This window comes from Berghia stephanieae, chromosome 5 (genome assembly GCF_034508935.2).
Source record: "Berghia stephanieae isolate SIO BIC M18660-M18661 chromosome 5, UCSD_Bste_1.3, whole genome shotgun sequence".
NCBI lineage: Eukaryota > Metazoa > Mollusca > Gastropoda > Nudibranchia > Aeolidiidae > Berghia > Berghia stephanieae.
Genome location: NC_088364.1, coordinates 53,937,648 through 53,952,329, shown reverse-complemented (window position 1 = coordinate 53,952,329; position 14,682 = coordinate 53,937,648). Strand labels below are relative to the sequence as shown.

The following is a 14,682-nucleotide window of genomic DNA, read 5'->3' as shown; positions in this document are numbered from 1 at the left end:
GGTGAATAAAAAACACTCATTATTAATTCCCATCTCCTAAATTTGCACGTGAGTTAACTCTACTACATAAACTATCAGGATTTCTCAAACGTGATTTAATATGCAACTAAGTTATCTGGGTTACTTCGCTATTCAACTATTTGTTTTTTCTATATTGTATGGAGAAATGTATTTTTAAAAGATCAAAATTATGTTATGAATTGGAATTCTCAAAAAGATACTAATACTAACGTTTAACACAATAAAGTCAAAAAGTTACAGTAATAGGTATTTGAATCAAATTTGAGTAAAATTAAACCATGTTATGACCAGGTTTATAAGTGTTTTATCTAATAATATTTTTTTCAATTTTCAGAACAATTAAATGGGTAAAATATTAAAGATTAAATGCAGAAGTATATAGCTATTCTTTGTTTTCTTTAACCTGTTTTAAAAAAAGTTATTTTATTAATTGATTTGTATTTTCTTAGACTTAGAGGTTAAACAGAATTAATATAATAGGTAATTAGGTAATATTAATTATAATGAGCATATCCATAGAGAAAAGTTAGAAAACAAAAATTCAAATGAGAGAATCACATTAGTGCATCTAAAAAGCAGTGGACTATGAAAGAGAACATATTAAGCAGTAGTATCTGTACCTGTATGAGGTAAAACAGGACAGCCAGTGGTAAAATGATCACTAGAAACATTGGGGTGGAGATGCTGACCACAACGAGGACAGAAAGCACTGTGAAGAAGACCATAACAAACATGGTGGTGATGGCTGGGATCACCACATCCAAGGTGTCCACGTCCTTACTGAACCGATTCAGGACACGACCCAGCGGTGTCATGTCGAAAAAGCTCATGGGCAGTCGGAATATACGGAGAAGAAGATTGAAGTGCAGCACTTGGGATGCTTTGACACAGCCATAAAACATGAGCAATTCTCCAGTGATGGAAAACACTCCTTTAGAGGTGATGTTGGGTGGCAAAGGCGGTTATGGAGGATAAAGCAGGACAAGAGGGCAAGGACAGAAACAAAAACATGTGATAATTTTGATAGCAAAAAAGCTTGGATGGTGTTGGGAGGGTTGAAAAGGGACAAAGATCCTATGTAGAAATGTTTCTAAAATGTGTATACATATAAATTATAAGTTAGAGAACTAAATAAAAAAATACCGAATTCATTTTTTTTTTTTAATGGTGGAGAAGAGGGTGGGGAAAATATACAATAGATATCTGACAGCCAATAAAGTTGAAGATGAAGAATTCTAAATGTGGCATCCTTCTGGTCTGTTGATCTGTGAACTTAATACATTCAAAAGATATAAATTAGAGATACAGGCAGGAATCATCGACTCATTGTTAGCATAGAGCTGCATCTAACATCTCTGTGGAAAGAAATCTTTTTCATTCAGCAATTGACAAGCCACATGTAGTGTTCAGTGCTCAAAACACAAAATGGAAAAGAAGTAATCAGGAACGAATACAAATTAATTAAAAATAATGATTTTGAAATTTCACAATTATCCAATATTTTGTTTTGGCTAAAAAGAAAAAAAGTATTGGTGTAGATGTATCTAAATGGGTCAATCCCAGTTATTCATGAAAATCCAAATCACAGCCCTTCCAATTTCCTCAAAGTTAAATTAATCATTTAATAATATTTCTACATTTCATACATGGATTTAGATATGACTCTGTCAATATCTGTAGCAGGTTCCCCTGTCATTATAATGTGAATGTTATCTGCAATGTGCCTATTCAGAATAACAATGAATGAAATATAAAATACAAACTACAGAGGTCGACTGATTTTTTTGGGATGGTTTTTTTTTCCTGTATTGTTCTTTCTTGCTTTGTCTAGCACCTTTCATACACACTTGTTCAGATCTTTATCTTGTTTTTGTTGTTCTTTAATTTGATATCTTATGGATTACCTCAATTAAGTTTTACTAAATAATCTCAATTTTACTGGTATAAAATCGGTCATCATGGGCATTATGTTCTAAATATTTTTGTGAAAAAGATTTAGAAATTTAACTTAACTAGAAATATGATGATGAATAATTAAGCAATTTAATAAAATATAAGCATTCCCCTAAAAAATCTTTTTTTTTTTCGGATTCGTTAACAACATGACTTTTACAACAACTGCAGTGAGCTGGTGTCTGAGTCATATCACAATCATCACTTTTTTTTTTTAAAGCCGTAAAATAAGCTAGGATAGATTATGAATCTAATCTCTGTCTATTAAGCACTGAAAAAAACAATAAACGTAGCATAAATTATTGCATATCTAACAAGGCACTTTGGGCAGGCCTGTTAAATGTATTTCCGAGGTGCAAAAAAAGTTTTGAAGCTGGTGTTCTGAATACAATGTGTAAAATAAATCTTTAAATAAATGATAAAAACAATACAACGAAACAATGATGGGTATAAGCATAGCCATGCAGAGTAACATCATTCTTTGAAAATATGAAAACAAAGCACCAGCTGTGTTTAAAAATAAATTTTAAAATTCATTGCAAGATGCTAGCAATGTGGGAATAAAATAATGAATGACATTTAGAGAAATAAAATCAAGAGCTTTATCATGTCTACGTCAGAATTCAAATTTAAAAAAATAACTGTTTCATTACACAATGATGCATTTTGATAACAAACAGATTGTGAGTTAGTGACAGAAATAAAGTTGAAGAAATGCTCTGACGGACAGAACAATCTCATAAATCTGATCTGATCAGGACATTTTTGGATTTGTTCATTGAGATGATGTCAATTATTATAACCTAGACATGCTGATATGTCCACAGTCTAAAAAGCCCCCTTTCACTGTCACAATAATTTTTTTTAAAGCATCTGTTTATAGGGAAATGCAGGTTTATGGTTAAAATCATTTTCTTTTCTGATAACAATGTACCTGTGTTTTTCCCTTTTCATTATATAAATTATTCGACTTTTTTGGTTAGACACGTACCATTGTGCTTTGAATGTTTCATGCTGGCGATAAAATATTTCAGCTATTCCACACCTGTTTTTTTTTTTGTTTTTTGTTTGTTTTTTAATGCTTGCAAAACCTCCTAACCCTTGGCTAAATAACGTGTCCAGTGGATTTTTCTTCCCCCTTACCCCCTTCAAAAAATCTAACAAAATTATTAGATTGTTTGATGGGTCAGATAACTTCGGACCAGAATCAGATTTTTTTGTTTTTAACTTTAATGGTAGATTCAGTCTGTACATGAGGTTTCAATCTTAAACTGCAAAAGTCAACAAAAAATAATTGGCTAAAACACATAAATGATAAAAGCCATTTTGTGTATTCTAATCTCAAATTTATGACGGTTCAATTCTTACACTCGATGGATTAAGTTAGAGAATGTTAAGCATAAACCCAATTTCAACATTTACAATTATTCTTTTTTAAATCATATATTTTTTCAAATGCTACAAAAATAATAAAAGCATTTTTATACTAATATGAACACTTAGTAAGGTGACTGTCATAATGAAAATCATAAGAAAGAAATAATCAAATAAATAAAATCCTGATTAGTGCCTTATTATCATTATCATCATCATCATCATCATCTCATTATTATCATTAATATTATTAGTTTATCATTATTATTAGTAGTATTATTATTATTAATATCATTATTATCATTATCATTATTATTATTATTATTATTATTATTATTATTATTATTATTATTATTATTATTATTATTATTATTATTATTAATAATAATAATAATAATAATAATAATAATAGTATTATTATTATTATTATTATTATTATTATTATTATTATTATTATTATTATTATTATTATTATTATTATTATTATTATCATTATTATCATTATTATCATTATTATTATTATTATTATTATTATTATTATTATTATTATTATTATTATTATTATTATTATCATCATTATTATTATTATAATTATCATCATTATTAGTATTATCATGATCATTATTATTACCATTATTATCTTTAATATTTTCATTATCATCGTCATTAATATTATTCCTATTATCACCAGAATCAATATCACAATTATAGTCTGTTTCAAAATTCATGATCACACTCTTTATAAATTTATAAAATTCTTTATAAACTCTGATAAATTCCGTTGTAATGTAACATGAGGGCATAGATTGTAATTAGACTTTAGTTCTTTCTTTTTTCTCTTTGGAAAAACAACTGATTTACGATCTATAAAAATCAAGGATGCTGCTTTGCATCTTAAAATACTCTATTAACTGTATGTTTTTAAACAATGTGTTTCATATCGTTCATTGATATATTAACACACTACATGTATGTTAATCAAAGGATTTTGTGGGTGGCATTGAGAAATATTCATCACAACAAAAATGTGAAATGCAACGCATCATATAGATTAAATTTGCATACCACCCTCTTTTCCCTTTTGACTAAAAATCACTCACAATATTCTGTGAATACAACAGGGATGGGATTGGTGTATGTTTGTTTGTATTGTGTGGACATTGAGGTGGTGGAGTCACGAATTCTGCTCTGTGAACATGCGAAGTCCCTTCCTGAAAATAGTCCTCATAATGTTATGTTGTTTGTACTACTGCAAAATTCTAATGTCCTGGGTAGTCCTCATAACGTTATGTTGTTTGTGCTACTGTAAAATTCTAATGTTCTGGGTGCTAAAAATGAAAACACTGCAAAACATCAAAGGAATTAGCAATTGCATGACAACAATAAAAGATATACTGTTCATATTTAGGATTCATATGTCTAGTAAAATCTAAGATTGTATGCAAAGATTTGTGACAATACACACGGTTTGAGAGAAACAGATCGAAATGTGTGATCATGTATTTTTAAACAAACTTTAGTATAAATATTATCATGATTGTCAGATACCTGTACAATATAATAAAAGAAGATGAGGGGTACGATGCTAATCAGGAAGAGTGGTGTGGAGAACGAGATGACGAAAAGTGTTGCCACTGTCATGAAGGCGCAACTTAAAAACATGTGGAGGATCAAGGGTATAGCTGTGTCCATCGTGTCAACATCCTTGCTGAATCGATTCACTATGCGACCAATGGGTGTTGTGTCAAAGAAAGTCATGGGGCTCCTCAAAACATTAGAAAGTAGTCCGAGATGGAGAAGGCGAGCAGCAGTTATTGAACCCAGCAATCGCACCAGGGCCGTTAAGAAAACCAATAAACCTAATGACAGGATATTGGTTAAAAAGATGATGTAGTATTAATTGACATGTAAAAAATAATACAGGTAATCATGATAGCATGACGAGATTAGATGAGGAAAAATGAAATATGTTGTTTTTAAGGGTTTCTCGGTGTCTGCAACACATTTAGGTCATTTCAGCGTCAGTAAAAAGGAAGAAAATGCGATAGTGAAAAAATGTCAGAATTACAATTAAAAGGACATGAGGAAAAGTAAGACAAAGGGGAATGGTTCATATAGGGAAAGGATATAGATTCCAAGAGCATACCATCAATGTACTAAGTTTGAGATCACCTTAAAGTCTCATCCAGATACCAATACTGGATTCCACCAAGAGGAATACACTCAAATGTTTACATCCAAAACAGAATACATAACTAACAATACATAACAGAGGTAATGATGATTTTACAAGGAAAAATATATCATCTCTCAAAACTAATACTGAACATTTGACTGTTTCCCTCTCAGTTAAGGACTCCAGCAAGGGCCAGGACAAACTAAGTAATCTCATTCCAAGACCAAGACAGAAAGCAACTTGGAAAACAGGTATAGGGATAGAAGACGCAACGTGACCTCCTGCCCACCATGGGAGTCAAAAATGAAAAAAAAAATACAATTAGGCAGACACAGTAACACATGACCCACCACGTCAATCTGGTATTATGTATGGGTGAACCAGATGCCAAAAGATGAATTTAAAGTCAAATGATTCAGAAACATAAAATTTCAGTTTTTCACACTATAAGAGTCAATACTCATTCTCCTCGATAGAATATAAATGCTTTACTAAATATTTATATTTTTGTCTAAAAATTCAATTTCTAGCATCTTAATCATCGCAAAAATTACAATATACCATTTTGAGGTAGGAGATCACAAAAGTAATGACAAATGATGAGTCTTCAAAGGGTGTGTAATATGATCTTGTCCTTTTTGTCTGGGGATTCAATCACAAGTAATTCAACAACCAGAAATAATTAGTTAGAAGTTTAAAAATGAGACAAAAAGTCAATAGTCAATATGAGGAAAAGACTAAATGAAAAATTTCAACTTTTTTTAACTCAATCAGAAACTAAGAGCACAAAGCTTAATCTCCATGACTTACCTACACCTTCTGAATAGTATTTTTAATTTTAATTTCATCCACCAAATGCTTCTAAAATAAGAGTCACAAGGGAAAACACGAGTGGAAGTAAAACACCTCTTCAAGCAGGATGGTGAATGGGTATTCTTGTGTGTGTGTGTTCAAATAAGCGTGTGGAATACTAATAATTATTAATTTCAAAGTCTGTACTATCATAGAGCACCAAATTCGATCCAAATCTCTGGACACTTCAAATATTAGATTTTCATAATTGCTCTTTCCTTTATTTTTTTAAACAAAAAAAGATTAAATCGTAACTTTTAGTGAGAATTTTATATCATATGTATTAAGGAGGTCTCAATTAAGCTGGGGATGTTGGAATTGAAGGGTTGAGGGATTGTGAACAATAGCAGGGATTAAGAGAGATTAACATCCTAGAAACAAAAAATAAAGATGTATAACTTATGGTCGAGTTAACAATGCCTTAATTAACGAGATTCGAAAAAAAAAGAAACAAAAAAGTTAGAATTGCTTTGATTATTACATTGTTCATTTAAGTTCCTGAGTGTTTTATTTACATTCAATTTATTATTTATTCAGTTTCTAATCGTAACATTCCTGAAATGAAAAGGAACTGTGATAGATTAGATTCAACTAGAAAAATTAGCCATACATCAATGTTTCAATTTGATTTCACAAACCACAGCTTTTCACCAACAAAGGTTTTCACAGCCCGGTATGAATAGAATGTATTCTTAAAGACTAATTTATCTTGTGCATGGTGATTAAAGAGATATTTGCTTAAGCCTGTCCATGCAATACCTTTCGAAATGAATTAAACAGCCATTTAAACAATTTCTAAGTATTTTTTGACACTTTAATCAACTGAAGAAACATAATTTACATCATCACCATTTGAATTCACAAAAATCCAAGATTGTATATTTAGTACCAAAACTTTGACAATACAGCAAGTACCTGTATTAAAAAGTAGAAAATGGCTAGAAATGGTATGACAAGGACTGCCCACGGCAAAAAAGCAACAATAACTCCTGCCGTTACGATAGCGTCAAATATCACCATCAGCATAGACCTCACAGTGAAATGGATAACATAATCCAGCTCAGCCATATCCTCCGAACAGCGGTTGAGGATTGTTCCTCTTGTCCGCTGCTCAAAGAAGAGTAAAGGACTCCTCAGAAGACCTCTACAGAAATCAAAGAACATTGTTTTCGATGCTTGCACCCCACCAAGGGCTGTGATGAAAGCTGCCATCATGGTGAACAATCCTGAAGACGGATAAATCACAAAGGAAGATCGAGTAAGCAGCCTTGATATCATAAAGCAAAAACTAAGCATTAAAAAAATGAAGCCACCTAATTACAGGGTCCCCTGTCAAATCTTGCAAACATTTTCAAGACCCCAACATATTTTTCAAGACTCCAAGGTATTTTATGGAGTCGACATGTAAGAGATGATCATGTATTGTGTAATTGTGAGTATAAGGCTCTTTCTTGTATGATGTTGTCATGATATCGCATTATGATGGATGGAACTTCAAGTGCCATGTATCTAACCATGTCTGGAGGGAATCAAGATCTTTCTGGAGTTCAAGTGCATCTGCACTAGTATCTATTGTTCTGAAAAGAAGGCTATCGTCTGTGAACAGTTTAAGCCTTGTTTATGAAGATAATTCGTTTCCAAGATTATTTATAAATATCAAGTAGCATAAAGGCCCAAGTACTGTTCCTTGCTGTCCTCCTGATAGGATATTACATTTTTCACTTGAGTTTCCGTCAACGACAACTTGTTGTGTTCTATTGTAAAGCCAGTCCTTGAACCAAAGTAGAAGATTTTGCAGTTGTTGTTCCACATTCCTTGACTGATTTGTTTCATTACCCCCAATATTCCAAATTCCGCTTTGCTCGAGTTTTAATAGTATTTGTTTGTGTGGTACAGTGTCAAACGCTTTAGAGAAATCAAGTACCAGGAGATCAATTTGTTTTTTGTTGTGTAGTGATCTTGCAATTTCTTCTATTGTTTTGATTAATTGTGTCTCGCACAAGCATTTTTTCCTGAAGCCGTGCTGGTGGTAGACTGGTATGTTGTATTTGTTTTAGAAAGATAGAATGGAATATAATCTTTTCTAGTATCTTGCAAACGACTGAAGTTAGAGACACAGGTCTATAATTTGAAGCTATGTTTCGTTTGTCCTTTTTATAAATTGGTGTTATAAGGGCATGCCTCAAGTCAGTATGTACTGTTTCTTTGTTCAGGGATTCTTGGAAAATCATACACAGGAATGGGGCTATTTCATCAGCACATTCTTTAAGTATTCTAGTTGGTATGAGGTCTGGCCTTACTGCCTTGGATGGGTTTAGTTGTTGCAGCTGCTTTCGTATACCGCATGTGGTTATGTTGATTCTTGGCATAGATGATATGTTGCTTTTACCTATGTTTGGCATTGAGGGGTCTTCTATAGTAAGCAAACTTTCATACTGTTTGTTCAACATATTGCATTTTCCTTCTGTGTCTGTGATATCTGAGCCGTCAGGGGTTTGAAGGACTTGTATACTGGAGGCATCTTTACGCCTAGAAACGATTTGTATCTCCAGAATCTGTTCGTAATTCTGCCATTTAGTTTATAAGCATTTAATTTTCTGATTGAATGTCTCCTAATAAAAGATGTTAATTCAATTTTGTTTTTACTCAAATCAATCCCTGTAACAAATAGTGAAAGTGTCAATAAGATATGAGAACAATCAAAATATATTCCACGCTTATATGCATAATTTTATGCTAATCCTCTAAACAGCATGAAAAGTATTAGTGAAAACAGGGTGCCATGTATACAAGTGACATCTAGTAAAGAAATGGTTTAAAAATCAACCAAAGCTGGCTATCACAACTGGCACATTTATACCAGAAATTTCCTGACGTCCAGACTCCCTAAAATATTCCTGAGTTCCTGACTTGCTGGGGACCCTGTAATTAAGTCAATGGCAGCGAGTAAAAGCAGAACAAAGCCGACAGCACATGCTGACATCTAAATCCAGTGTGTTCACTGGTAACTTTTTTCATGTTCTAAAAATAACCCCAAAGGATTGAAATGCAAATTCTATCTATTCAACCTTATTGAAGAGGGGGGAAAAAGAATTTTGGTTTTAGATTTTAGATCACTGGAATAAAAGAACATTTATTATTAATGAGGTGGCATTTCGTTTATTGATATAAAGCATAATCAAATTCCTAAATGTTATCTCAATGAGTTAATATTTTTGCTTTTAATACCTCATCAACATATTTTACATGCAAACATAACTTGTATAAGGCAACGATCATTCATTGGAAAGACAAAAAAAAGCTACCATGAACATAAAGTTGAATTACAGAGTGACGAAAGATGGAGATAAAAAATAACCTGGTCCAAAAAAATAATCAGGCCATTTTAGCATGTTACCACCTGGTATTGACAGTAACTATGACACATTTCATTTTATTTTAAAGGTAGGACATTTTGCAATGAGACTGCATGACCGGTAGCCTTTAAAATCTGACTTGCCCAATTGCCAATTGCAACATCTCTGTTGAAAATTTGAAAATTTGTCTGGAAAACTATGTCATCTCGCTCAATGTGTTCAATACCTGCTCTCTTAGTGGATAGATGTTGTATCAAGATAGGGTTAATAATAAGAAACATGAAAATTGGTAAGAATGGAAAAATAATAACCAATCCTCAAAAACCTTTGTACAACTCAAAATACTGCTAAACTTACATTGGAAAATTTACTGAAAGGTAGTGAACTAAATATTTTAAGATGATGAAGAAACAAAAGTAAATATATTATTACTTTCATAATTTAGTTGTTTTTTGTTAATTGGAAACAAAAATTATAACAATAAAGAAATCTTGAATACAAAAATGTTAACATAATATTTCATATATGACAACTGTCAATGAAAACATACATTTCATACATTTTATAAAAAAATGATATAATAAAAATAAAAATAAAAATAAAAATAAAAACTATTGTGATTCATGTTGAATATAAACATCTTTAAACCCAACGGAGGTGTTGTTTGATAAATAAGAAATGTCAAAATAAAACTCTATTCAGTTCAAGAAGTTCTCGGAAAATGCCATAATTGTTGTGAACAAATGTCTAATGCCAACTGAAAGTATGGGAGCAATGACTAAATTGATAGAGCATTTAATTGTCAAGTGAAGGAATAAGCTTTGAATTAATGATAAGCCAGCAAACTTTTTCAGAACTGTCGAGCAGGGAATGGGTCTCATTCAAATTCATCACAGAAAGTACTAATCAAAAGATATGTTTCCCATCCGAGGGGAGTAAACAATTCTATACTGGAGAAATTTGGAATACACCCTAGCTCAAGAACCTCTGAGAAACCAAACAACTGCTTTTGTATTGGGCAATGACAGTGGAGAGAAAGGAAGGGAATGTAGGCTCTCACATGGGATAGCAAGTTTGTCAGCATTTACCACTCTGTCTTGGCACCTTGATGTGTTAAAACATTTTGAAAAGATTTCATGATTTGAAGTAGAAGACCAATCATTTCAGCTGGCTGGTTCGTAGCGAAGAAGCATGGGTTGGGTAGCTATAGAAAAAGGAATAGCTTATGGACATCTAATCAATTAATAACCAAGAAATAATGGCTTTAATAAACTTTAGCGAAAAAGTTCATATCCCAATTTCAAAAATGCACAAATTATATACAAGAGTATCTTTTGCATTGAAAATCATCAAAATGGTTCCAAAATCAAACTGACACTTTGAAGGGCTTTATCATCAAATTCTCCTTTCCAAGAACTTTTTAAACATAGAGAATGTCAATAAGGATATTGTGGTTATATGAATCATTCATTACAAATCGTTATTACTAGAACTATGTTATTTTTCATTTAAAATTGAATAAAGGTAATATGTTATTGATTATCTGAAATGATGTAGGAGTATAATAAACAATATATACTATTGTTTAAAATGTAATGTCTTACCTTGGGCCATCCCCAAAGCACCATAGACACCAAGCCTCATGTTGCGGTAGTCTTCATCTTTTGATTTGTTAACATTACCCGCGTCATTACTCCATTCACTGAGCCACATGTTTGACCCAATGCTTGCTGCGTGTACCAGTGTGTATCCAAAGAGGATAAGGAAACACAATAAGGGGCCAATGGCTTTCATATAAACCAGAAACACAGCAAACTTCACCTGTACAACAAAAATGATTAAGGTATTTGTCAAAGCTGTTAAGAGAAAATTCTAAAGTCTCTACATTTTTCTTTTTTAAATACCTTAATTATCAATAATAAAGTTAATATTTCGGGTAAGCTTATCTACAATATTGAAAAAAAAAAAAGATGGAGATAGAAAACCTTGAATTGACATACAAAATTGGGAATCAGGGCATCAGTACCTTCAGGAATTGAGAACACATTTGATATAAATTAAACAGTCTCCATGCATTCCACTTTCTATGCTACATGATATTTGTTTCAGGATCACAAAAAATTCAACTGATAAGTCACAATTTATCGAGAAATTCTCACAGATAAAGAATACAAAATAGAATACTTACCCGTCCAGTTTCTACAGTCTCTTTTTGAACCAATTTCTTTCCATTGTCTTTTTCATCTTTTTCATCTTTTTCATCCTTCAACAAACTCTCTGCCTCCTCGTTAATGGTAGCTGGCTTGCCATTTTTCTTTCTCTTCAATGACGAGGTTGAATTCAAAGAAGTCTTACTTCCCTTCAAGTCAGAGTGATCAGACATTTCAGATTCAGTTCTCAAACGTTGACTTATCCTGGATACTTGTCTGAAAAAGTGAACTTTCATATAAAGCAAGTTACACTAAACATGCTCAAAACATTTTACAAGGGGTGCTGAGCTAACAGCAACACTTGACATGTTGGACGAGACAAGACACTTGTAGGGGGTCATTACAATTCTTTCTGACAGAAACATATTTCAACTAAATACTCAATTTACACCCGATGAAGTCAGAAAATGTGAGTAAAGAACCTCTTTCAAAGGATCAAGCCGTGTGATGTAAACAGCAGGACTTTAATCTGAAACTTACAGGTCACAAATCGAGTTTAATACTACTAGACCACAAAGCCACAAAAGGCTAACATTGTTGTTTAAAGTATTTCAAAATTATAGTTGACCATCCTTTACTTTACGGGTTACCTAAAAGATAGCATCCGATCCTCAAATGTCAGTGTTCAAGTACAGTGAGGTTAAGAAAGGCAAGTACCACCAAGATTTAAAGTCTGAGCTTGTAATCTATCAGGCAGAACTGGGAAAACCAGAATTCAACCTGTAATCTTTTGCTCTACAAGTAATAGATTTAACCATTTTGCTATCTATTCACTTACGGACCAACAAAATTACATATAAAGAGGCTGTAAACAAGAATACTGTTTTACGTCGTGGGTTATATCAAGAAAAAATATTCAGTGCTTATGAATTCTTGATATCTTTAGCTTCCCTGATTTGAAATTTGACATAATATCTCTATTATATATATAATTAAACACACAAAGGTCAATTTATGATCTTACCTTTGCAAGGCTTCAGTATTGCAGACAGATCCAATTTGAGAAAGAATCTCCTCTTTCATACTAAGTACTGTGGAAGGGAAAATAGAGAAATATATATAAACACAAATATGTTAAGAATCTGAAAATAATCTAATTACTTTCCCCAAACACACTACTTATTATGTTGCCAAAATGGGATTATGTTTTTAAATTATTTTTTTTTCTATTTTTTTCAATTTGTTTGTTTTTGTTTTGTTTTTTTGTTTTGTTTTTTGGTTTTTTTTTTTTTTTGTTTTTTTTGTTTTTTTTTTTTTGTTTTTTTTTTGGGTGGGGTCTCCCATTTATTTCTCTCATTTTTCCTTGATTTCAAATATGAACGATACAATTTTGTCACATTCTTGTTATAAACCTTAAATTATCACGAATTTACTTAAATTTTAAAAATTATATCATATTATTTATGTTATCAGATAAGCAGATACATATCATTATTTCACTGCAACATGACAGAAATCACTTTGTCATCATCGTAAACAGCCATCATTATCATGATCATCATTATTATTAACAAATTCATCCTAAAATGTATTCAAAACTTAATGAAGAGATGCAAAGGATGAATCTGAGATTTAGTCCACGATCCAGTAAGGAGATCAACAAGAATACTTGAAATCATGTTATAAATTTGTTTTTTTACTTTAAAAATGATACTATTGTGATGAAATAATGAAATGGTATAAAAAAAATATTTTTAAAAACAAGGACAAAACTTTCAAAGGAAGTAGTAAATAGTGAGATAAATGAAGAAAAGTGAAAGTTTTCAATTAAGGAACTAGGTGATTGGCTCGCTCAATTATCATCTTATGAAGGAGTATTGACATTTTTCAAATCAATTTTCTGATCTAAACCACGAAAGAAAATCTAAAAAGTACTTCTTGTGAAGCAATTACACCAAATAAAAATAATAAATATTATTTGTATGGAAAGTTGATAGGAAAAATAATTGAAAATTTAAGAAAATTTGCAGTGATAGAATCCCAGTCAAAAAGGTTTGTACTATTTAATGATCTTAATGATCTTCTGCCAATCAGTGTATATTCGTGTAAATAGTCAAACACAACTGAATTTAAAAATTCAAAGATAAAAGAAATACAGTCGCATCTCCCTAATCCGTAACTCCACAATCTGGATGTCTCCATTATCGGGACGGATTTTTTTCATCTTTATTTATACTCCATAATCCGGAAATTCCTGTCTCTGGGTCCGTACACTTATTTTGGGAACAAGCAATTATAATATACAAGATTTATGACTCTATAATCCGATCATCACACTGACCAATACTGTCTGTCCACTCTACTTTTGTACAATTCAATCGACAAACAATTAGAGTATAATCTGATTTAATTTAATCCAATTATGGTCAGATATGTAACTTATTTGTCTAGCCAGTCCAGTCATTGGAAGACAGTTCCACCTCTCCTCAATCATTGTGGCAATTCAGTGTGTGTGCAATAATCAACAGGTGTAACTAGTCAATTTACACAATCTGATAGGCACCGAATCAAACCCTGTCACTTGGGCTTGATGTCATTGGGAATACAAAGGCTGTTGTTTCCAATTAATGTAAAGGTAAGGTTTCATGTTATGAAAGAACAGCAATCCAAAAGAACATCACCTCCTTTTTCTAAAAACAGAAAACACGTGCTTAACAACAACAAAAATTAAATTACATAAATAAAAACTGTTCTAATAAACCACACATTAGCCAATGTTGACAGCAGCAAAGTCATGTAG

At 31.7% G+C, this 14,682-nt stretch overlaps 1 protein-coding gene across 4 annotated transcripts in view; it reads right to left on the bottom strand.

Annotated features, from left to right (window-relative positions):
* LOC144973212 (multidrug resistance-associated protein 1-like) overlaps positions 1-14,682 on the bottom strand; it is a 74,967-nt gene that overhangs the window by 17,176 nt on the left and 43,109 nt on the right. For 3 of the 4 annotated variants that reach the window (XM_078915380.1, XM_078915381.1, XM_078915379.1), the window contains 4 exons: positions 12,907-12,973; positions 11,921-12,158; positions 11,337-11,553; positions 4,897-5,207 (listed from right to left, as the gene is read on the bottom strand). In XM_078915380.1, the coding sequence (XP_078771506.1) occupies positions 4,897-5,207; positions 11,337-11,553; positions 11,921-12,158; positions 12,907-12,973 (833 nt within the window). Of the gene's footprint in view, positions 1-641; positions 953-4,896; positions 5,208-11,336; positions 11,554-11,920; positions 12,159-12,906; positions 12,974-14,682 lie in introns of all 4 variants that reach the window. The other variant, XM_078915382.1, reaches the window with a different exon arrangement.